The 24,873-nt window shown below is 39.3% G+C and overlaps 1 protein-coding gene across 1 annotated transcript in view; it reads left to right on the forward strand.

The window, feature by feature from the left end:
* Dpy19l2 (dpy-19 like 2) overlaps positions 1 to 24,873 on the forward strand; it is a 109,369-nt gene that overhangs the window by 7,831 nt on the left and 76,665 nt on the right. The window contains exons 4-8 of the mRNA XM_052189673.1: positions 18 to 155; positions 15,583 to 15,703; positions 17,959 to 18,052; positions 22,013 to 22,070; positions 23,977 to 24,068. Coding sequence (XP_052045633.1) covers positions 18 to 155; positions 15,583 to 15,703; positions 17,959 to 18,052; positions 22,013 to 22,070; positions 23,977 to 24,068 — 503 coding nt within the window. The remainder of the gene's footprint in view (positions 1 to 17; positions 156 to 15,582; positions 15,704 to 17,958; positions 18,053 to 22,012; positions 22,071 to 23,976; positions 24,069 to 24,873) is intronic.

Raw genomic sequence — 24,873 nt, forward strand, 5'->3', positions numbered from 1 at the left:
TGTGCCTTTCTCTAAAGGGACTTTATTATTCCTACTTCAAGACCATCATTGAAGCACCTTCGTTTCTGGAAGGACTGTGGATGATCATGAATGACAGGCTAACTGAGTATCCCCTGGTCATCAACACAGTGAAACGCTTCCATCTTTACCCAGAGGTGGGGAATCTTTAGAAACAAATACTAACAGACTGTTATCAAAAGTGGTAAATGTAAGGATATCAGAAGGGGGAAGAAGAGGGTACGTCTTAGGCTTGTTAATTATAGATGTTTTTAAAATTTGATCACGCCATAAAATGTTCTCCTCATGTGATCTCAGAGAGAACACCTTAGTGTAGAAATAATAACTGAGGGAGTAGACAGGATACCTGCATCCAGGGTTCTGTTTGGGCCGGTCTCTTGGCTTTGAGGCCACGTGGGCAGTCATGGAGACCATGTGAAGGGGCAGGGGGAGTGGGAGAAGATCGATAACCTTGGAGTTGTGCCCACCAACGTAAGATTTATTTGGTAATGTATAAATCAGAGATCCTTGAATGTTTAATGTTTAGTTTTACAAAGTCTGTTTTTTAATGGGAGTCTAGAAATTTGGAAAACAACAAAAAATATTAGGAAGCTTCATTTGTGATTATTTTTTTATTGAAAATAACTTTTCGTATAATATATTCTGACCACTCTTTCTCTTTCCCCAAGTCCTCCTAGATCTTCCCCACCGACACAACTCTGCATCTTCTCTCTCTCTTTGAAAAGCAATCAAACAATAAACAAGCAAACAACAATAAACAAACAAGCAAAGCAGTGGGAGACAAAATGTCTACACAAGTAATGTTTTGTTGTTTTGTGTTGGCTATCTACTTCTTGGGTATGAGTCCCACCTTTAAGTGTGATTAATATACTTAGTGAGACTCAATTGGAGAAAACTACCTTTTCCTTTGCAAGTAGATGCCAACTGGAGAGTTTCTTGGCTAGGGATGGGAGCTGGTATCCAGTTGTCACTCTCAGCTCTGGGACCCTGTCTGACTTAAACCAGTGCAGGATTTGCCCAATTGAAATGTTGTTGGTCTGTGCCAAGCTATGCACAACACTGCTGCACCCTTTGGGATATTGTGCCATGTAAGTCTTGCTGTGGTTGATAGGTGACACGGGTGGACAGGACTGTTGGCCATTTCCTTTATATGCTTCCCTGGAAGCCTCTGGCACCAGGGAAGCTGGTCCTTAGGGAGGGGAAACTCAGGTGAGTTCCAGTTCAGGGGCTCTGGGTCCTGCATTTGAAGTGCCTGGCGTCTTGAGACACCTGCTACCTCCCGGGCGCAACCAAGGGCAGCAGCAATAGCCTGTATGTCTTGGGAGTCTTCTGGACAACACTGACCAGCACCTCAAAAGCGGGCTTCTCATGCCTGGCATTCAAGTTAGGGCTAGGTGGTCTTTGGCTCCTGGAGAAAGTGTTGTCAGCTCAGATGGGAAAATTTCATCTGAACTATATATGCGTATTTGTATGTGTTATAGTTATTTTAAGGTAGTTAATCGTGTGATTTCTCATGCCTTTTTCAGATAGCCTTACCGTTGTTTTCTCTCCCTCCCTCTTTTGCATGATTTCCCTTCCCTCCCTAATTACTCCCTTTGTTGCCTCAATCAGATCACAAGCTGGTTTCCTCCACTCTGGTGTTCCTCCACCCAGCCCCCAACCAGTCAATGGTTCATTATTTTACTTCTCTGATTCCTGCAGTTACCTCAAGTAATGTAGCCTCACCTGAAGTGTTGGGGTTTGGTCTTTTGCTATGTATTATCATGCCAGTACTGGCCCCCAAGATCTAGTTGCTCCGGGGATGAGAGAATCGTCATGTGCACCAAGTGATGCTCTTTAATTTAAAATTATTGGCTGAATAAAAATGCCAGCAGTCTATAGCTGGGAAGAAGAGTGATAGGCAGGGATTTGGTTCTCAGGTTTGGAGGCTGAGGAGGAGACCACAAGGAGAAGAGAGAAGGTGGTGAGAGAAGAAGTTGCCATAGGGTAGCTAAATCATAAAATATGGCCGTGAGGGCTGGTCAGTTGGAGCTAAGAGTGACCCAGATTGGGCGGTGGTGGTGCATGACTTTAATCCCAGCACTCTGGGAGGCAGAGGCAGGTGGATCTCTGAGTTCAAGGCCAGCCTGGTCTACAGAGTGAGTTCCAGGACAGCCAGGGCTACACAGAGAAACCCTGTCTCAAAAAAAAAAAGTGAGCCAGATTTAACATGGCAAATCATAACTCAGGGTTATTGATACGGAGGTAAATAATAATAGCTGAGAGAGTAGAGATCTGCTCAGATCTCATGCTTAAAGGGCTTATTATAGATACAAAGGCTGGGTGTCTTTTATCCAGGAACTGAGTGATCAAGGTGAAGTAGAAACCCCCAACTGAGATTGAAAAATTACAACACTGAAGATTTGGAACTAGGAACATCCAATGACAGAACATGTGACATTTCTCTTTCTGGGTCTGGGTTATCTCACACAATATGATCTTTCCTGGTTCTACCCATTTACCCGCAAAGCTCATGATATCATTTTTATTTACAGTTGAATAATATTCCATAGTGTATATGTACCGCATTATTATTTGGGTTGTTTCCACTTCCCAGCAATCACGAATAGAACAGCAATGAACACGGTTGAGCAGAAGTGTCTGTGGAGTACACTGACCAGGCCTCTGAGTACATGCTGATGAGTGGTATAGCTGGGTCATTTGGGAGATACACTTTTAGTTTTCTGAGTACGATCCACACTGTTTTCCATAGTAGCTGCCTCAGTGTGCAATACCACAATGAATAGTGTTCCCTTCCCCCACACCTGCTCCAGCCTTTGCTGTCAGCTGGTTTGCTGATCTTTGTTGTTAACAAGGTCAATGAACAGTTTTTGAGATATTTTCTGGTCATATTTTTTCTTGTTGTGAACCCTCTGTTTATGTCCCAGTCCATTTTTTAGAATGCTCCATTTGCTTGTCTGATCTTCATCTTTGCTACAATGTTCTTTATCTCTTATGGATTTAATTCCCTGTCAGATGTATAGCTGGCAAAGAGTCTTCCCCACACAGCGGGCTTCCTCTTCACCCAACCGATTGCTTCCTTAGCTGTGCAGATGCTTTTTGTTTTACAAAGTCACACTTGTCGATGGTTGGCCTTAATTCCTTTCTTATATCTACATCCTATAGGGCGCTGGCTGGGACATCCTGCAGGTGCTGGCCAGGTTTTGTTCTAGCAGTTTCAGTGTTTCAGGTTTCACATGTCGGCCTTTGATCCACTTGGCATTCGTGACTGGCTCTAACGTGATTCTTCTGCACGTGGACCTCAGTTATGCCAGCAACATTTTTTTTTAAAGATGCTTTTATTTCTCCAGTTTATGTGTTTGACATCTTTGCCGAATAACAGATGACTGAAGTTATGTGAACTCTTGCTTGGATCTTCAGTTTTTTCCCCATTGGTCTACATGACTATTTTTTGTGCAGTAGCTTATTGTTTTTATTGTTATATCCCTGCCATAGATCTTAAGATCTGGAATGGTAATCCTCCAGCATTGCTGTTTTCATTCAGGATTATTTTAACTATCTGGGGTCATTTGTGTTCTCCTATAACCTTTAGGGCAGTTTCTTTTATATCGGTGGTGAATGAGATGGGAATTTTGATTGGGATTGTATTGAATCTATAAATAGTTTTGGTACAATGATTATCTTCACAATCTAAATTCTACCAATCCATGGGCATAGGATTTTTTTCTCCCATTTTCTAGTGTTTATATTTTTTCTTCAGGGTTTTAAAGTTTGCATTGTGGAGCTCCTTCACCTCCTTTATTATGTCTATTACTAGGTATTTACTTTTCTTCGAGTCTTTTATACATGAGAGTGTGTCCACGACCTCCTTCTCTCTATGTTTGTTTGTGGTGAATGAAAAAGCTTGATTTCTGCAAGTCGATCTGTATCCTGTCACATTGCTGATTTTTTTAATCATTCATATAAGCCTTCTGGAAGAAGGGATCTCTAGTGTGTAGTAGCATCACATCACCTGCAGATAGGGGTTGTTTGATTTCTTCTCTCCCCTTGTATCCCTTTAATTTCCTTCTCTTGCCTTATTTCTCCAGCTAATATTTTGAGAAAAATATTGAAAATGAGTGGAGATAGTGGACATTCTTGTCTCATTCCTAACTTCAGTGGAATTACTTCAAGCCTTTCTCCATTTAGGACTATGTTGGTTACCGGTTATTATGTTGCTGTGTGTTTCCTATAGCCTTACATTCTCTAGGACTTTTACTATAAAGCCATGTTGAATTTTGTCAAAGGCTTTTTTCTGCATCTATTAAGATGATCGTGTTATTTTTGTCTTTAAGTGTGTTTATGTGGTTTGTTACCTTTATGTTATATTGACTTATGCTATTTTTGTTATGTTGACATATGTTAACTGTTCTTGAATTTCAGGGATAAAGCAGACTTGGTCATGGTGCATAATCCTTTTAATGTTTGTATTCTATTTTCCAGTAGTCTATTGAGTATTTTTGAGTTTATGATTTGTGGATATTTGCCTTTTCTTTGACTCTCTCTCTCTCTCTCTCTCTCTCTCTCTCTCTCTCTCTCTCTCTGTGTGTGTGTGTGTGTGTGTTGACTAAACTTACTTTTCCCTTTTCCAAGAATGATTCCATTTAAATAGGAGGATCCTGGTTTTGGTTTTAGAGGCTCCTTGAGCTGGATCACACTTTGGGCCTGTCGCTGGGCCTCCTTTTCCTCAGGCTCGTCTCCACTTCTGTTCTTGCAGTTCTGTTAGACAGGAACAATTCTGGGTCAGAGTTTTGAATGTGGGATGGCAACCCCATCCCTCACTGAATGCCCTGTCTTTCTCCTGGAGGTGGGCTCTACAAGTTCCTTCTGCCCACTGTAGGGCATTTTATTTAAGGTCCTTCCTTTTGAGTCCTGAGAGTCTCTCACCTCCCAGGTCTCTAGTATATTCCAGAAGGTGTCCCCAGCATCCTACATCCACTTATTAGTGAGTACATATCATGCATGTCCTTTTGGGTCTGAGATACCTCACTCAAGATGATATTTTCTAGTTCCATCTATTTGTCTGCAAAACTCAAGATGTCCTTGTTCTTAATAACTGAGTAGTATTCTACTGTGTAAATGAACCACATTTTCTGTATTCATTCTTTTGTAGTGGGACATCTGGGTTGTTTATGGCTTCTGGCTGCCACAAACAAGGCCACTATGAACATAGTGGAACACATGCCCCTGTGGCATGGTGGGGCATCTTTTGGCTATATTCCCAAGAGTGGTATTTCTGGGTCTTCAGATAGATCTATTTCCAATTTTCTGAGGAACCTCCTGATTGATTTCCAGAGTGGCTATACCATTTTGCACTCCCACCAACAATGTAGGAGTGTTCCTCTTTCTCCAACTCTTCGCCAACATGTGTTGTCACCTGAGGTTTTGATCTTAGCCATTCTGATTGGTGTAAGGTGGAATCTCAGGGTCATTTTGATTTGCAATTCTCTGATCACTAAGGACTTTGAACATTTCTTTAGGTGCTTCTCAGCCATTTGACATTTCTCAGTTGTGAAATCTCAGTTTAGTTCTATACCCCATTTTTCGATTGGGTTGTTTGGTTTTTTGGTGACTAGTTTCTTGAGTTCCTTATATATTTTGGATATTAGCTCTCTATCGGATGTGGGGTTAGTGAAGACATTTTTTCCCAATCTGCAGGTGTCCGATTTGTCTTATTGACTATGTCCTTTGCCTTACAGAAGCTTTCCAGTTTCATGAGGTCCCATTTATCAGTTCTTGATCTTAGAGCATATGAGCCATTTGTGTACTGTTTAGGAAACTCCCCCCTGTGCCAGTGAATTCAAGGCTCTTTTCCACTTTCTCTTCTATTAGATTCAATGTATCTGGTTTTATTTTGAGGTCCTTCTTCCACTTGGAATGGAGCTTTCTGCAAGGTGACAAATATGGGTCTATTTTCATTTTTCTACATATAGACAGCTAGTTAGACCAACACTGTTTATTGAAGATGCTTTCTTTTTTCCATTGTATATTTTTGGCATCTTTGTCAAAGATCAAGTGTTTGTACGTGTGTAGTTTTATTTCTGGGTCTTCAATTCTTTTCAATTGTCTGTTACCAATATCATGCAGTTTTTGTCACTATTACTCTGTAGTAAAGCTTGAGGTCAGGGAAGGTGATTCCTCAAGTCGTTCTTTTATTGTTAAGAATTATTTTTGCTATTCTGGGTTTTTTGCCTTTCCAGAAGAATTTGAGAATTGCTCTTTCTATTTCTTTGAAAAATTATGTTGTGATTTTGATGGGGTTTACATTGAATCTGTAGATTGCTTTTGGTAGGATGACAATATATTAATTCTGCCAATCCATGGGCATGGGAGATCTCTCCATTTTTTGAGATCTTTTTAGATTTCTTTCTTGAGAGACTTAAAGTTATTGCCATACAGGTCTTTCACTTGTTTGATTAGAGTCACACCAAGATATTTTATATTATTTGTAGCTATTGTGAAGGAAGTTGTTTCCCTAATTTCTTTCTCAGCCTGTTAATCATTTGTCTAAAAGAAGGTTGCTGATTTGAGTTATTTTATATCCAGCTGAATACTGAAATTGTTTATCAGCTGCAGAAGTTCTCTGGTAGAAATTTTTGGCTCACTTATGTATACTATCATAACATCTGTAAATAGCAACACCTTTATTTCTTTTTTGACAATTCATATCCCCTTGATTTCCTTTTATTGTCTTATTCTAGTTAGCACTTCAAGTACAATATTGAATAGATATGGGGAGAGTGGGCATGTTTGTCTTTTCTCCAATTTTATTGGGATTGTTTCATGTATGTCTCCATTTAAGTTGATATTGGCTGTTGGTTTGTTGTGAGTTGCTTTTATTACGCTTAGGTATGGGCCTTGAATTCCTCATCTCTCCAATACTTTTTACAGGAAGGGGTATTGGATTTTGTCCAGTGCTTTTTCTGCATCTAAGGAGATGATCAGGTTATTTTTTTCTTTGAGTTTGTTTACATAGTGGATTAAGTTAATGGGGTTTCATATATTGAACCAACCTTGCATGCCTGGGATGAAGCCTAGTTGATCATGGCAAAGAATTGTTTTGATGTGTTCTTGGATTTGGTTTGCAAGAATTTCACTGAGTATTTTTGCATCACTATTCATAAGTGAGATTGGTCTGAAGTCCTCTATTTTTGGTTGGATCCTTGTGTGTTTAAGTATCAAAGCAATTGTGGCTTCATAGAATGAATCAAGTAGTGTTCCTTCTGTTTGTATTTTATGAAATAATTTGAGGAATATTGCTGTCAGGTCTTCTTTGAAGATCTGTTAGAATTCTGCACTAAAGCCATCTGACCTTGAACTTTTTTTTGGTTGGGAGTTTTTTAATGACTTCTGTTTAACTTTCGTATGTGGTATCTGTCTAGAAAACGATCCATTTCATCTAGATTTTCTGGTTTTGTTGAATATAGGCATTAGTAGTAGGATCTGATGACTTTTTGAATTTCCTACATTTCTGTTGCTATGTCTCACTTTTCATTTCTGATTTTGTTAATTTGGATACTGCCTCTGGACCCTTTAGTTAGTTTGGCTAGGGGTTTGTCTATCTTGTTGATTCTTTCAAAGAACCAGCTTTTGGTTTTGTTGATTCTTTATATTTTTCTCTTTGTTTCTATTTGGCTGATTTCAGTCCTGAGTTTAACTATAATCCTGCCTTCTACTCTTGGGTGAGTTTGCTTCTTTTTGTTCTAGAGCTCTCAGGTGTGTTGTTTAGTTGCTAGTGTAAGATCTCTCCAGTTTCTTTACCAGGGCACTTAGTGCTATGAATTTTCCTCTTTCCACTGCTTTCATTGTGTTGCATAAGTTTGGGTATGAAATGTCAATATTTTCATTAAATTCCAGGAAGCCTTTAATTTCTTTCTTTCTTTGTTCCCTGACCAAAATTATCATTGAGTAGAGCGTTGTTCAGTTTCTACGTGTATATGGGCTTTCTGTTGTTTTTTCTATTATTGAAGACCAGTTTTAGGTCATGGTGATCTGACAGGATGCATGGGATTATTTCAATCTTCTTGTATTGGTTGAGGGTTGTTTTGTGGTCAATTATATGGTCGATTTTGGAGAAGGTATGAGGAGGTGCTGAAAAGAAGGTGGATTCTTTTGTTTTAGGGTGAAATGTTCTGTAGCTATCTGTTAGATCCATTTAGTTCATAGCCTCTATTAGTTTCATTGTGACTCTGTTTAGTGACCTGGTCATTGGTGTGAGTGGGGTATTAAAGTCTCCCACTATTATTGTGTGGGGTTTGATGTGTGTTTTGAGCTTTTTAAAGTTTCTTTTATGAATGTGGGTGCCCTTGCATTTGGGGCCTAGATGTTCAGAATTGAGACTTTCTCTTGGTGCATTTTCCCTTTGATGAATGTGAAGTGTCCTTCTTTATTAAGCTTGATAAGTTTTGGTTGAAAGTCTATTTTATTGGATATTAGGATGGCAACTCCAGCTTGTTTCTTGGGACCATTTGCTTGGAAGACCTTTTTCCATTCTTTTACTCTGAATAGTGTCTGTCTTTATTATTGAGGTGTGTTTCTTGTATCCAGAAAATTGCTGGATCTTGTTTGCATACCCAGTCTGTTAGCTTATGTCTTTTTTTTTTTTTTACGTGAGTCGAGTCCATAAATATTGAGAGATATTGAAGGCAGATGACTATTGGTTCCTGATATGTTTGGTTTTGTAGGTAGCTTCATGTGCTTCTGGTTCTCTCCTTTTAACTTTGTTGTAAGATGCTTAATATCTTGTCTTTTCTTTGGTGTAGGTACCTTCCTTGTGTTGGAGTTTTCCTTCTAGGATCCTGTGTAGGGCTGGATTCATAGATAGATACTGTTTGAATTTGGTTTTGTCTTGGAATATTTTGTTTTTTTCCTTCTATGCTCATTGATAATTTTGCTGGGCAGCCTGGGCTGGCATTGATGTTCTCTTAGAGTCTGCATGACCTCTGACCAGGCTCTTCTGACTTTCATAGTCTCTGTTGAGAAGTCCGGTAAAATTCTGATAGGTCTACCTTTTTATGTTACTTGGTCCTTTTCTCCCCGCTCCTTTTAATATTCTTTCTTTTATCCGTGCATTTAATGGTTGATTGTTATTATGTGACATGAGGATTTTCTTTTCTGGTCCCATTTATTTGGTTTTCTATACATTTGACTTCTTACATATTTATTGCCACCTCTCTCTCTAGGTTGGGGAAGTTTTTTTCTATGATTTGTTGAACACATTTTCAGGTCCTTTGAGCTGGGAACCTTCATTCTTTTGTATTCCAATTATTCTTAGATTTGGCCTTTTTATTGTGTGCTGAATTTCCTGGATGGTTTGGGTTAGTTTTTTATATTTTGAATTTTCTCTACACCCTAGATTCTGTTCTATATTTCTTGTATTCTGTTGGCAATACTTACATCTGTAATTACTGATCTCTTTCTTTGGTTTTTCATTTCTAGATTTGTCTCCATTTGTGTTTTCTTTATTGTTTCTACTTTCATTTTTAGGTCTTAGACCACTTTATGCAATACCTTCACCTGTTTGATTGTGTTTTCCTGTATTTCTTTAAGGGAATTATTTGTTTACTCATTAGGGGTTCTACCTGCTTGCCTGTGTTTTCCTGTATTTCTTTCAGTGAGTTCATTAAAGGACTCTATTATCTTCATGAGATAGGATTTTAGGTCAGCCTCCTGATTTTCAGGTGTATTGGTATATTCAGGGCTTGCTGTGGTGGAAGAACTGGGTTTTGATGACGCCAGTGTATATTGGCTTCTGTTGCTTACAGTCCTATGCTTGCCTCCCGCTATCTAGTTATCTTTGGTATTTGCTAGTCTGGGTGATTCTGTCTGGAATTTGCCTGTTTTGTCCCTAGGTTGCTTCAGGTCTCCTGGTAGGCCTGTGGCCCTGGCTGTGGCAGACCTCCTGTGGGGCATTCCACCTGGGGGTTCTTCAGAGGGATAGAGAAGCTGCTTGTCTGTTACTCTGGCTGCAACAGATCTCCTGGGAGGCCTTTATACTGTTGTTTCTTCAGTGGAGCAGTCAAACTGTTGACCTGTGTGAAGCTGTTCTCCAGGAGTGTGGTTTCTGTTTCCCTCTATGAAGCATAACTCCAGGAAGGCTTTATGTCTGTTGGGTGAGTTGCTCTGCATTGCACAGAGGCCCGGGGTTGGGGGGGTGGGGAGGGTCTTCAGACTACGATGTTGGTTGGGTTGCCCAGTTGCCCTGTGTGCAGTGTATCTCCTGATATGCCTTCAGACTGTGCTGTCAGTTACCCTGTGTACAGCAGATCTCCTGGGATGCCGCAGGATGTGTTATCTTCAGGGGAGCAGACTAGCTATCAATCTGTCCCAGCAGAAAGGACCAGGCAAAAGAGTCCTTCCTTCCTCTTCCTCCTCCTTCCTCCTCCTCTTCTTCCTCCTCTTCTTCCTAATTCCTCCTCCTCCTTCTGTAAAGGTTTGTGATCACTGAAGAATAGCACCCCAGACTCAAATAGTATGCAAAAGCAAAGAGTTTATTCTGCAGAAATCAGTACCCAGTGATCTACCATTTATCAGAATGCCTATCTCAGGGTAAACTTTCAGGCCCAATTTAAAGCCTAGTCAGGGAATTCCAGGGAGTGGTAGGTGACCTTTATCTTGACTGGTTGGCTCTCTGTCTTTAGAGGGGATGTCTCTTGGATTGGCTAGAGTTCTGGGAACTTTCCAGAACTGTTGCTGACTATTTTTGCCTCAGGCCAGATTGTGGACAGCTCTTGCTTGGCTGCCCATGGGCTTTAGTTTTTTCTGGAACTAGTTTGTTCAATTCTGGGAAACAGAAACTTAGACCTAATGCCCCGAATTAGCATTTTGCAGCCTGCCGTGGTGTCAGCTTGGCTCCACCTCCTTGTCCTCCTCCTTCTCCTCCTCATTCCCCCTATCTCCTTCCCCTCCTCCTTCTCCTTCTCTCTCTCCTCCCCTTCTTTGTCCTCCTCTTCTTCTCCTGTTCCTCCTCCTCTTCTTCCGTTTTCTCCTCCTCTTTGTGCTTCTGCTTTTTGCTTTTTGAGACAGATTTCTCTGTGTAACCCTGGCTACCTGATAATTCTCTCTGTCCACAGTCTGGCCTTGACTTCACAGTGATTTGCCTGCCTCTGCCTCCTAAGTGATGGAATTAAAGGTATGGGCCAATACCGTCTGCCATTCATTTTAAACTTCTCAATCAGCTCTTAGACTCACTGATTTTCAGTATTGATTTGTTTCTATTTTTATTGATTTCTTCTCTAGCAGTTATTATTCTTGCTGCTGATTGGGTTTGGGTTTGGTTTGTTCTTGTTTTTCCAAATTTTTAAGTTGCACCATTAAGTCATTTGCTTGGTTTTTTGTGTGTGTGTGTGTGTGAGATTTTTTTTCATATAGGCACTTAGAACTTTCAGTTTCCCTTGTGTGGGAAGGGATCTTCATTCAGTGCGTCCAGGAGATTTTTTTCATTGCATTTTCATATTCATTTAATTCCAGGAAATTTGATTTTTTTCTTCTTTGACTCATTCATCATTCAGTAATGAACTATTTAATTTTTGTGAGTTTGTGTATTCACCAGCGATTCCTTTGATGACATTTTAAATTTTATTGCATTGCTGTCAGGACACAGGAGCTATTTTAATCTTTAAAATTTTTTATTTAATTATTTTATTTATTTATATTCCATCCATTGTTCCCCTTCTCGGTCATCGCTCCCAAAGTTTCTCATTCCATTCCCCCTCCCCCTTCCCTCTGAGAGGTGCTCCATCCCCCTCTCCCAACATCACCCTTCCTTGGGGCCTCAAGTCTCTCCAGGATTAGGTACATCTTCTCCCACTGAGGCCAGACCTCTGCTGTATATGTGCTGGGGTCCTCATATCAGTCTGTGTATGTTACCTGGTTGGTGGCTCAGTCTCTGGGAGCTCCTAGGGGTTTGGGTTAGTTGAGACTGCTGGTCTTCCTGTAGGGTCACCCTCCCCTTCATCTCTTTCAGTACTTCTCCTAGTTCCTCCATAGGTATCTCTGACTTTAGTCAATGGTTGGGTGTAAGTATCTACATATGTCTCAGTCAGCGGCTGGTAGGGTCTCTCAGAGGACAGCCATACTAGGCTTCTGTTTGTAAGTACATCGCAGCATCAGTAATAGTGTCGGGACTTGGTTCTCTACCATGAGGTGGCTCCTAAGTTGGGTTGGTCACTAGACAGCCATTCTTTCAGTCTCTTCTTCATTTTTGTCCCTGCAGATTTTTTAGACAAGAACAATTCTGGGTCAGAAATTTTTACTGTGGGTTGATAACTCAATCCCTCCACTTGAGGCCCTGTCTATCTACTATCTATCACAGAAGAGCTAGGAGACTTTAAGTATTATATTGTACAGGAGTGGAGAGAGTGGACATCTTTTGTCTTGTTTCTGATTTTAGTGAAAATGGAGTTTTTTTCCATTTTCTCTTAGCATGAGCTTGTCTGTAGGCCTTTGGGATATGTACCCCGTATCTCTACTCTCTCCAAGATTTCATGTCACTTTTTTTTTTTAAAAAAATCATTGACATTATAATTGTATTTTGCCCTTCTCTTTCTTTTCTCCAAAATTTCCTACCTACATCTCCTTGCTGTCTTTAAAATTTGTTTTCTTTACTCATTAATTATATATATATATATATATATATATATATATATATATATATATATATATATAATTATGCCAATTATATGTATGTAATATTTCTAAATATAAGCTGTTCAGTCTATAGAATGCTACTTGTATTTGTGTTTTCAGGGATGATCGTTTGGTATGTTATAACTAGTTGGTATGCTTGTTTCTGGGAAAGACTTTTTCTCCTACTCTTGGCATCTCCAAGTTGTGAAGGCCTCCTGGCCTTCCCACATAAGCATACCTATTGTTGATAACCTTGTTCAGCTCACGGGTAAGCAGTCATGTTAGTGCGCCTTTATGAGTGTAACTTCTGAAGCTACTGGGAGACACAATCTCACAGGGTGCTCTCATGAAGGAATTCTGGATTTTGTCAGTGGATTCTTCTGTATCCAATGAAATGCTCATGCGATTTCTGATCTCAAGTCCATTTGCATGAAAGAATATAATTATTCAGAATTGGTATCACTAATGGACTGAGTGAATTTTATAAAAGGGCATTTGAAGTTGGTGACACAGGAGTGGTGGTGAGGAAAGTGGAGGAACTGGTCAGGAGAGAATGGGAGGTCCAGTTCCTCCACTTTTCTATGAATGGCTTTTTCATACACTATACACATATATGAAATTCTGTAACAATAAAAGTAACAACCAAAATCTTCATTGAAACCTATTTTTATCTCCCAAATTATCTTATTTTATTCAATTGTGTGTTATGTTGGTCTTCATACAGGTGTTTATTCATACTTCTTTTGAATTCTTTGTATATGTTTATAATTGTCATTTTGTGTTTATTATATTGTGGATCTTCTAAATCGATTTTCTCAGAGACAGTTAACCCCAGGAATAATGTCTTGGTTTTTTTATGTTATGTTTTCACAGTAGGACTTGGGCATCTGGGCTTAGACCATTGGCTGGGTCTTTTGGTATGAATATCTATACTACCAACGTTGAGCGTGCATTTGGATCTCTATTTACTGTTGCCCAATTTGGCAACTTTTGAATCTTCTGGCTTTGTATTTGTGGTTCCATATTGGGGCTACTCAGGATAATATACTATTGGGATATCAGAAATCATTCTTGCTTAGTTTAGGCAAGATGCATATCTGATCACATGAAGGAAATTTCTATGGAGCTGACGCTCTCCTCAAAGTTCCTCCGAAATTGAGGTTGGAGTGCCAGAAAGAGACAAAGGTGAGAATTATTGTGGTGCACAGGCATTTAACACCAGTCTTCAGCTGACCACTTTAGAGTCTGAATGGGTAAGGAAAGGACAGAGTTCTCCTGGAGTGCTCCAGGGACTCAGAGCTTCAGACCCTGGGCACTTGTGGCCACCACAGAATGTCTGGCAGTGCTAATTGTGAAACACATGCATGGCTCAGGCTACAGAGGATCAGATAGTAGACATTTAGGATCACAGGATGGGAGGTATATGCATATTTTAGTTCATAAGTCCTTAGATGCAGCATAGGGTTGTATTGGGTTGGGGTCCATAGATCCCCAGAATTTCCTCCTTGATACTCAAATATCAGTGTGAAAGTATGGTAATATACAGGTTGAAGTTTGTCCTGAGTTGTATTTATAGGTGATACAAGATGGAGAAGTCTTCAATTAACCAGTGATTACCCAATATCACAGTTTTATATATTCATGTTTTTTTGTACTTATATTGTTAATGTCTAATCTATGGGTTAAAAATGTACATTGAGAGCAATATTTTTTGAGAAGGTTAAATATATTTCTTACATATTCTAAGCCAGCCATTTGTATAGAAGACCTTTCATTCCTTTCATAACAAATGGTTATTATTACTTTCACTTGAAAGATTAGTTGGCATTCTGAGGTTGAAAGGTCACTTGAGAACATAGAAATTATAATATGTAGAGTATAAATTTTTAATATGATTTATTTTTGATTATATATAATTGTCTGTCTGTGTGTCAGTTTATGTGTTTCTGAGTGCAAGTAACCATAGCATTCAGGAGCTGGCATCAGATAGTCTGCAGCTAGAATTAAATGTGATTGTTAGCTACCCAGTGTGGGTGCTGGGAAGGGAACTCCAGCCTTCTGTAAAAGCAATTTGTTCTCTTAACCACTGAACCATCTCTACAGCCCCAGGGACAGAAATGGAGTTCAAATTTGATTCCAAAACTGTATTTTCCTTACTATTTCAAAGTCCATACCAAAAGAAATATGCTTTTAGATTTAGTAAGTATATACTGTGGTATGTATTTTGTACAGGTACCACAAAGTCAAAGAATAAAAATAATACATTCTAAAATTGTATTTTAAAAGTTGTATGTTAGATCTTTCGAGTACATGTAGCTACACCCAGTTAGTGCCACACAGATGAGAGGGTGACATCAAATATTAAGTGCTGATTTTATGAGTTTTTTCTTTTTTTTATTGAGTATCTTCTTCATTTCCATTGCCAGTGGTAAAACCTTTCCCAATTTCCTCCTCCCAAAAGTCCCCCTCCCTGAAGATTCCCAACCTCTCCTCCCACCCCCTTCCTCCATGTATATGTCCCTCTACCAGACACACTCCCACCTCCTCCCCCACCCCAACCAGCCCTGGAGCTGTGACTCCATTGCATTGCAGTTTTTAAAATGATGTGTTTTCACAATAAGGAAAGAAATCTAGAGTGAAGTGAGATGCTATAGAGTGTGACTGTATACTTTTTGCTTTTCTTTAATCATATCTTCTTATATTTGGTTGTATGGTTCTGGCACTGTAATGACATTGACTACCATATACATATTACTAATATATAATTTCAAAATAGCTATTTTTCAAATAAGTTTATTTAGATTTTTAATGTTAAAACAATGTAAACATAGAATGTTTTTTTTAGAGAAGTCCATTATTGTGATCAGAGTATGTTTTCTTTCATCTTCTCCTTTATAGGTAGTCATAGCCTACTGGTATCGCACAGTCATAGGAATAATGAATGTATTTGGAATAGAAACTAAGACATGTTGGAATGTCACCAGAATGGAGCCTCTTAACGAAGTGCAGAGCTGTGAAGGCACGTGTCCTCCTCATATTGCTGTGCGCGTGCTCATGTTTTCGTAGACAGCTGATGTTGGGACTCATTTGAAATTTATTACAAACTGTGATCAATTTTATATAAGACATTATAGAAATGTTTCATCTCAATACATATCTTATACTTTAAACCTATTTTCTGAAGAAGCTACATACTTAATCATTAGAGTATAAATTAGAAATTTAATTTGAGTACCAATATATCCAATGTAAGTTATTCTTGTGTAAAAGTCTAATCCAGAATAAGATAGTACAAATTATTTGGGGTAATATTAGTACACTCTTTAGGGAGATAAAGAACTAAATATATACTTGCAGTAGTTATATATTAGTTGATGCTAATATCCAGCTATTATAAATATTGCCTTATCCTTGTTCACAGTACAAGAGGAATTTTAATGAAACCCTCTCTGTATGTCTTTTACATTTGTATCTTTGCCAAACAAATTAAAAACAAAAATGAACAAAATACCCTTGAGAATTATGTAACAGTTTTCCAACTTCCCCTTGTGACTCTGTCCATAGCTACACAGAAACATGCATGAAATATACAGTTGTTTTTTCATGTCTTCACACATGACTATTTTTCCACAATATTGCTGCTTTCTAAATTTATTTAACTCTTAGAATATGAACAAAATTTGAATTTCCCATACTTTTTCAAAACTGATTTCCTTAAAAACCTAAGATGATACTGGTGGAGGTTGTTTAAGGAGTGACTACACCTTGTGTTTTTTTGCAACATACAGCAATAGAGACTATGGCTTTTCAAACATTAGACTTTATAGAATGCCTATCGTCAAAAAGGTATCAGCTTTTCTGAGGGTTGAAAGTCATCACCTTAAACATGTGTGTGGTATATATCAAGTTCCTGATCAGCAAGAGGCTGGTGTTTGATACTTGGAGTTCACAGAAGAACTGGGAGACATTGACATAGCCCTTCAACTCAGAGGGCTTAAGCTATCAACAGGCTGTTAGCACTTATAGTGGTCGTGCCTGTTAGAAATGTCCAGATGCTGGGGATGTAATTAAGGGCGGACCACACTGGACCACGTGCTGGCTGTGGATGTGTGCCATATGTACTGAAGAACCACAACATATGCGCATGCTGAAGCATCACGGCTAGCTGCGTGAAAAGCTTGTATGTGAGGGGTCGAGATGGGTTCCATGCAGTCAGGTAGACCACTGATACGCTCCAGTCAGTTTGGACGAAAGATGACTGCAAATGTCTCGATATAAAAAGCAGTTGGGTGTAGGATGTTTGGTGAGAGGAATGATGAAGAGGCACATGCTTGGCTTCTAGTTCGAGTCTTTGGACAGACAGGAGAATGAAAAGTACTGAGTGCTCGTATCAGAACCTAAATACCCTGAGCTGGAAATACTAAGTGGGTATATGGCTGTAGAAACTCAGAAATAAGAAAGAGCTCCAGTCTGGATATAGAATTGCCACCATCTGTGCATGGATGGCAACTGGATGTAGAAAGAACATGTGACAGAGGCTGTGTGGTCTTGCGATGAAAGGGTTACCAAACCAGACAGAGCAAACCAGGTCGCAGGGCTTGCCTCCCTGCAGGCAGAGCAACTTTGAAAATCACCTAGGTTTTAAATAGTTTTCTCAAACATAAAAATCCTTCATACTAATTAATCTCAAAACTTTGCCCAAGACTTGTGTGAAATGATGAATTTAAAACACACAGGAAGTTACATACATGCCAACACTATCATATGTAACATTTATATCAATATATATCATATATCATATACATCATGCATGTCTGCAGCATAGCAGATGAAGTGATTAGATCCAATAACACACAGCAAGGATCTCCCTTGAGGTTAGGGACTGTGTTAGACTGATCCGAGGGCTCAGAAAAGACAGAAGTGGCTCCAGGGAATGTTCCAAGTATCTCTACATAAGTCCCAGACCCTGGACAGTAGCCTCAGCATTTGAATCAATGTGAACCCCAACATGCATTACTTTACAGAATCATGTCATTAGGGGAAAGTGTAAGTATAACTAAATATACATTGTAGGGCTTGTGGCTGGGTGAGGACCTGGCCTTGGTCCCTGGTATAGCAAACAAATCAATGTGCTGTGGAGGTAAACATGACTGTAGCATTTACGAGTGAGCATGAGAGCGAACGTGTTCAGCACATTTATAAGTTCTTGTTTATAAAGCACTGCAAGCATATTGCTCATTCAATACTGAATAACCTGTGTCTTTTTTAAACAAGGATTGGGAGACCCAGCTTGCTTTTACATTGGAGTAATTTTTATTTTAAATGGACTAATGATGGGCTTGTTCTTCATATACGGTGCTTACCTGAGGTAAGACTAATAAAGAGAGCGACACTCTAAGGACTGGTTGATACCCATTGACTAAAGAAGAAGAAACTTAATGAAACAAATTGACTAATTTTATAGAACTGGTTTTCTCTAACCAATGCTATGCAAACAGAGATGAGCTGCCACTAAGAAACACCCTTTTACTCCTTGGGGGATTTTTGAAAACTGTTTGGAGTATGAATGTGTCTAGTCTGAGATTGTGAAGTTAGTCATGACAATCACATATCACATATCCACTCTCCATTGCTCCTTAGGCAAGCCACGTGAGTTGGCTTTTGTCGTTGAAAATTAAGGTTAAGTCAGCCTTGGTTATATCTAGGAACGGTTTGTTATATCTAGGAACTGCAGACTCAGCTGTCCCTTCTCTGCTTCATCTCGTTTTCGCTTGAATGTGCTATCTGGAGTCGTCCTGCAATCTGGGGTGGAGGGAAGACCATAAAATAGCAGTTACATCTGGCTCTATCCAGCCTAGCAACCTTGCACTGCTGAAATAGTGCCAGCGGCTAAGTTACGTTTTCCACTGAATATATTCCGCTGAAATAGTAGTTTTCTTTACATTTATGTGATTCTTAAATCACATAAAATTAGAAATAAAAAAATCTGGGCTTAGTGTCTGGGGACAGCATCTCAGAAATCGTCCTCCTCTATTCCTCCCCACCTTATTATATTCTAGACAGGATCTCTCACTGAACCTGCAGACCACTAATCGGGTAGCCATTCTAGCCAATGAGCACCCTTGATGCTCCTGTGTCCACCTCTCAGGCTTTTTATGCTGGTACTAGTGATCCAAATTCACGTCTGGTGCTTTGGGGGATGACTGGATGGGAAACCACAAATCTAGATCTCTCAATAGCTCCCTGACCAACAATCAACTTTAAGCACTCAAAGATAAACTGTAATATAATACCAGAGAAACACTAAATAATAGAGGCACAAGCGAGGACTTTCTGAACAGGATTCTACTAGCGCAGGAAATAATTGCTGTTGTGTACAGTCATACTAATTGAATGCAACTGGTCTTGGAAGCTAAGCAGGGCTGATCCTGGTTAATGCATGGTGTGAGAAAATAATTACAGTAATCAACAGATTGGATTGTATGAAATAGAAAAGGTTTTTCACAGAAAAGGGAATAATTTGCAGAGTTAAGACACAAACAACATAATGGGAGAAACATACGGAAAGACTCAAAGTAAACACAGCAAAGAGCTTCTTGCAAATCCATCTTTATTGCTGTACTCACTAGTTACATATCCAGAAAGAGAAAACAGCCTAGTTATCAGTCAGCAGATAAGCTGCTAAGGAGAATTTGGCACATATACACAATAGAATAGCTTCTGCCCTGAAGAGGAACAAAATCATGACATTTACAGTAAAGTGAATGCAACTGAAAATCATTAGGTTAAGCAAAAGAAGCCAGGCTCTGAAAAACAAACCGGGCAAAACCAAACCAAACCAAACCAAACCAAACCAAACCAAACCAAACCAAACCAAACCAAAAAACCTCCCCAAAGCAAAAACCAAAGATACTTCAGGAGGAACCCAGATTTCAATAAAAGTGTAAGTGTGTGTGTGTGTGTGTGTGTGTGTGTTTTCTCATAAGTCATGAAACCAGAAAGGGAATCTTGAGAGGTGAAGAAGGCTCTAAAGAGTGGTAAAAACCAGAAAAAAGTAACAGAATACATGAGATTAAAAAGCAGAAGGGGCTGGAGAGATGGAGCAGCAGTTATGATGACTGGGTGCTCAGGCAGAATCCACATTCAGTTCCTAGCACCCAAGTTGGGCAGCTCCTACCCACTTGTGTCTCCTGATCCAGGGCCTCCAATCTCCCTACCCCCACGTCTGCAGGCCCCTGCACACACATAATGCACATACAGACAAGTAGAGGTGGGAACTGACTGGGCAAGGAAAGAGAACCAATGGAGGGGGAGAAGCTAGTGAACAGAGTAGCAGAGGGAGTATCTTAGTGACACGAGGATGGGAATATGCCATGACAAAATGCATTGGTTTATATGCTAACCTGAATAAAACTTAAAAGCAAAAAGTCCTGTACATATACATGGTAGACATTATTCAGCTATAAGTAAAGATGAGATTATTTCATCCGCAAGAAAATCTATGGAGCTGGACAGTATCATATTATGTGAAATAAAGTAATAAATAAAGACAAATACCATGTTTTCTTTTATATGTAGATTTAATCTACATTTTTAAAAATAGAGGACGAGTTGTGAAATTAAGAAGGAATACTGTTGTTGGAAGGCAGAGACCTGATGGGTATGGAAGGAGGGAACTGTAGTAAGTCATGGGGAGGGTGACCTAGTGGTTAAGAGCACTTGTACTCGTAGACAGACTGGTGTTCAGATTCCAGCACCCACACGGCAGGCCACAAGCATCTGTAAGCCCAGTTGCAGATGACATGACACCTTATTCTGGCCTCTTTGTGCACCAGCTATGCACGCATGTAATGTACATACATGCCAGGAGACACTCTTCTGCATAAGGTAAAAATGAATACATTTTTCTTTTACATTTAAAAAAAAGGGTAAGTAATGAGGGAAAAGAAAACCATGCACAGTGGGAGCCTCTGGATCTAGATTTATACAGATAAACAAGTTTATATAATACAGGTTTTATATTAACCACACATATTATATATATATATATATATATATATGATATATGAGCCACAAAAGCAGAAGGCAACAAGAATGCAAAATGGGAAAGGAATAAAAAATGTAATAGGCTGAATGTGTGCAAAGTAAAATCATACACACACACACACACACACACGCCCTATGACATAATAATGAAGCAGTTATGCTGTATACTAACTACACTTCTCGAATAAGGAGGAAGGCATTTGACATGAGTTCCCTTGTCATCAGTGTGTCTACGGCACCCTTTCACCGCTCACAGCTCTTCCAGTTTATTACCTCCATTCAGTGGTCAGGGTTGCTACCGCCTCTTGCTGCTTTTCCTTTATTTTTTCATCTCATTTCTTCCTCCTCCTTTCGTTCCACCAATGTCTACTGTATCCTGAGCCGAGCAAACAGTGGTGACAGAGCACACACAGGATCTGCTGCCTTGGTGGCTATAGTCTAGTGGCCTGGGATGTGGGCCGCAGCTGAGTATGTAGCAAGGCAGGAAACACTCACTGCACGACACGGGTCTGAGCACCTATGATGAGTATAGCCAACTAGGTCTGGTGTGGAAAGTCTGCCGTGTGGCTCCTGCCAGAGTATTTTCAGTCATTCAAACAGCAAGAGTTAGTGCTAAGAGAAATGGTTAGTCCTTTAGCTTTAATCCCTCACTTAAGCCTAATCATAAACAACAAAACTGGACTCCGTTTACATTCCTGACATAATGGCATACAGACAAATGTCCTGAGCCGTATGTTTGGAATTATTTCTTGTTCTTGGTTCATTTAGAAAGTGGTTTAATAAAACTGGAATACCCAAAACATAATCCACACATCAAATGAGATACAAGAAGAAAGGAGGAGTGGTCCCTGGTTCTGGAAAGACTCAGTGAAACAGTATTCGGCAAAACCAGAACGGGGAACTGGGAAGGGGTGGGAGGGAGGACAGGGGAAGAGAAGGGGGCTTACGGGACTTTCGGGGAGTGGGGGGTGGCTAGAAAAGGGGAAATCATTTGAAATGTAAATAAATTATATCGAATAAAAAAATTTAAAAAAAAAGAAAAAAAAAAGAAAGTGGTTTAATGTAATTATAAAACTGAGATTGTATTATGTGCACACTTTGTGTTCTTGTACAGTCAGGATTAAAACACCAACTACACAGGCATTTGGGAAATATTTGGGCTCATATGGCTTAGTTATTTGCGTTTTAAGCACAGAAAGTTATGTTCTTTAGTTTTGAGATAATTTAATGAGAAGAGCCTGTGTGTTGCATGCTATGACTGTGTTCTCTCTTCTTCTTACAGCGGGAGTCAGTTAGGAGGTCTGATTACAGTCGCGTGCTACTTTTTCAATCATGGAGAGGTTTGTTTTCTATTCAGCTCTTTATAGACATAGTGGCCCCTGTGAACAAGGAAATGTACTCACTAAACTAATATGACTACATAACGTTAAACTGTAATACCATAAGTCATGCTACAAACTGGTATGTGAATTATGCTAATCTAAAATTGTAAATGAATAACATGTAAATTATGTGAACTATCAACCGTTTGGTGCTTGGTCACACACCCATGTTCTGTAGACAAATGGCTGCATCGCACACCTCGTGTCAGGCTCTGCACATACATGTCATTCAGTGACAGTTAACCCCCTGTTGGGCAAGTGCTATCATCATCATAACGGTTATGAAACTGAAGTAGAGAGTTCCAGAACTTAGCCAAGATTCCACATCTATTGCACGGCGAAGCAGGGTGACATGTTCCCTGTCACTGTCTCTAAACCTCGCTTTTAAATATACACTTACCTCTTTTCTTCTTTTGTTGTTAGAGACAGGGTCTCACTGTGTTTTTTAGGCTGGCTTCAAAACCTCTGATTCTCCTGCATCAGCCATCTAAGTGCCAGAATTATATTATTGGTATCTTACATGTCTGGCTCTGAAAGTCATTGGTTTTGTTTGTTTGTTTTAATGGTTGTTTTAATGACAGCACCAGATTTTAACATATCTTAATCCTCTGACAGATTTTTGATTCTACAATACAGTAATTTTAAAGTCTAGTGTGTGTATGCCTGCATGTATACATGTATGCATCTGTGTGTGTGTGTGTGTGTTCATGCATGTGCCCAGGTCCGGAAGAGGGTGTCATATCTCCTGGAGCTGGAGTTATGGGCAGTTGTGAACTACCCTGTGGATACTGAGCTCCTCATGCCTTCAGATTCATCTGCCCAGCAGCAAAATTTAACATGCAGATCTCGAGAACTTGTCCATCTCACTTAATTGAAATTGTATGTCATTGTTCATCCCAGTGGTTGGAATGGCATTATCTTGACAACATCCACACAGTTCATTCAGTATCATGAACAGTTTCTTGTGAAAACAATACCTTGTGAAAACAAATACCTTGCCATTCACAATCTGCATTTTATTTGGGTGTGCCAGACTTCAGTAGACTGAGTCTGAATTTGGAATATAAACCATTATTCTTTTAAAGGCTTACAAGTTTGGTTTCTTACAAAATTATATCTTTTTGAGGCTCTTACCAAAGAAGTATGGCTCTTATGAGCCATTAAGTTAAGAATTTAACTTAAATTTTTTCTATAACTTTAGGATTATAGATACCCATAATCCTAAATTTCTATAATTTTAAAAATTATATTTAAACTTGTGTTATATTTATATTTCTATACATTTAGGATAGAAAATTCTATGCAATGTTGTTCCAAATGTCTTAGGACAGTCTAAGTATGTATATGAAAGATTAAAAATATTTTTAGTCTTCCTTACTAGCAACTCGCTGTACTTTCAATTGTTTTTAAAATTTATCTCATGTAGAGTTTCGACAGCTGGTAATATACAACTATATCAGTCGGTCCTTATTGTGTATAGAATTGCTATTTGCAAATGCTCTATGTTTTCCTGGCCTCTATCATGTACCTCAAAGCTCTGAATGCCAGGCTCATGCCTGCAGGGCTGTGGTGTTTTCTGGGGCAGTGGTCCCCATAACTCCTGTCCCTGTGCGTTTGTTGGTCCTCTGGCTTGACTGTAAGTGATTTGACACAGTTTTTCTTGTTTCTGAATTTGACATTTAATAGTGCATCCCTTAATGGCCATAGTAGAGAATGTCAAAGGACCAGAAGCTATGCCAGGCAGTGAGAAATAGAATTTAATGGACCTAAGATTAAAACTCTGAAAGCAAGCCAATCTCTGAGATTTAGGTAATATTTACTATAAAATGGAAAACAATACAAACTGAGTGTTTTATGGCTTCAGGCCACCCGTGTGATGTGGACACCGCCTCTCCGGGAAAGTTTTTCCTATCCATTCCTTGTACTTCAGATGTATGTCTTAACGACTATCCTCAGGTAACTTTAGTCATAAGATAATGCTAAATAAATTATTATGTTGTCCTTATAAAAATATGCTTTAACCTACTAAGTCATAATTATAAAGTTGTTTTATAATTTTTAGAACTATTTTTTAAAATGAATTGATCAATAATTAATAAATAATGTCAATATAAATTGATAAACTATTTCTCTATTGAAAATGTTACTTTACAGGTTCTAAATAGCAATATTATGGTTTGAAAATATTTAGTTTTATTGTGTGAATAAGTATTTTGCCTACCCGTGTGCACGATCACTGTACACGTGCCTGGAGCCCACAGGGGCCAGAAGAGTGTGTCAGATTCCCTCAAAAAGGAGCTACAGATGCTTGCAAGTCACCATGTAAGGTTGGGAAGTGAACCTTGGTCCTCTGCAGAAGCCATCATTCCAGCCCCATGCACAGGCTTTTGAGAAATAAGTCCTTACTTTCTCAAAGCTAACACATCCCAACTCCTTTTACCCCAAACTGTTGTCTTTGAAATAAGTTTAGCATATGTGACATAAAAAGGTACTCCACGTGCAAATGGATTAGGAAACTTGTAAATTTTATAATCCCAAGGAGTGTATAGACATACACACACACACACACACACACACACACACACACACACACACACGGGGGGGGGGGGGGGGGGGGAGGATGCAGAGGGAAGGAAGGAGGGGAGGGGATAGAGGGAGGAGAGGGGAGGAGAGGGAAGGGGAGGGAGGAATATATGAATATTATACACCTATTTAATACATGTCTGAATGATGTTTCTAACAAGTCAGTTTCAAACCTATT

The sequence above is a fragment of the Apodemus sylvaticus genome, chromosome 7 (genome assembly GCF_947179515.1).
Source record: "Apodemus sylvaticus chromosome 7, mApoSyl1.1, whole genome shotgun sequence".
NCBI lineage: Eukaryota > Metazoa > Chordata > Mammalia > Rodentia > Muridae > Apodemus > Apodemus sylvaticus.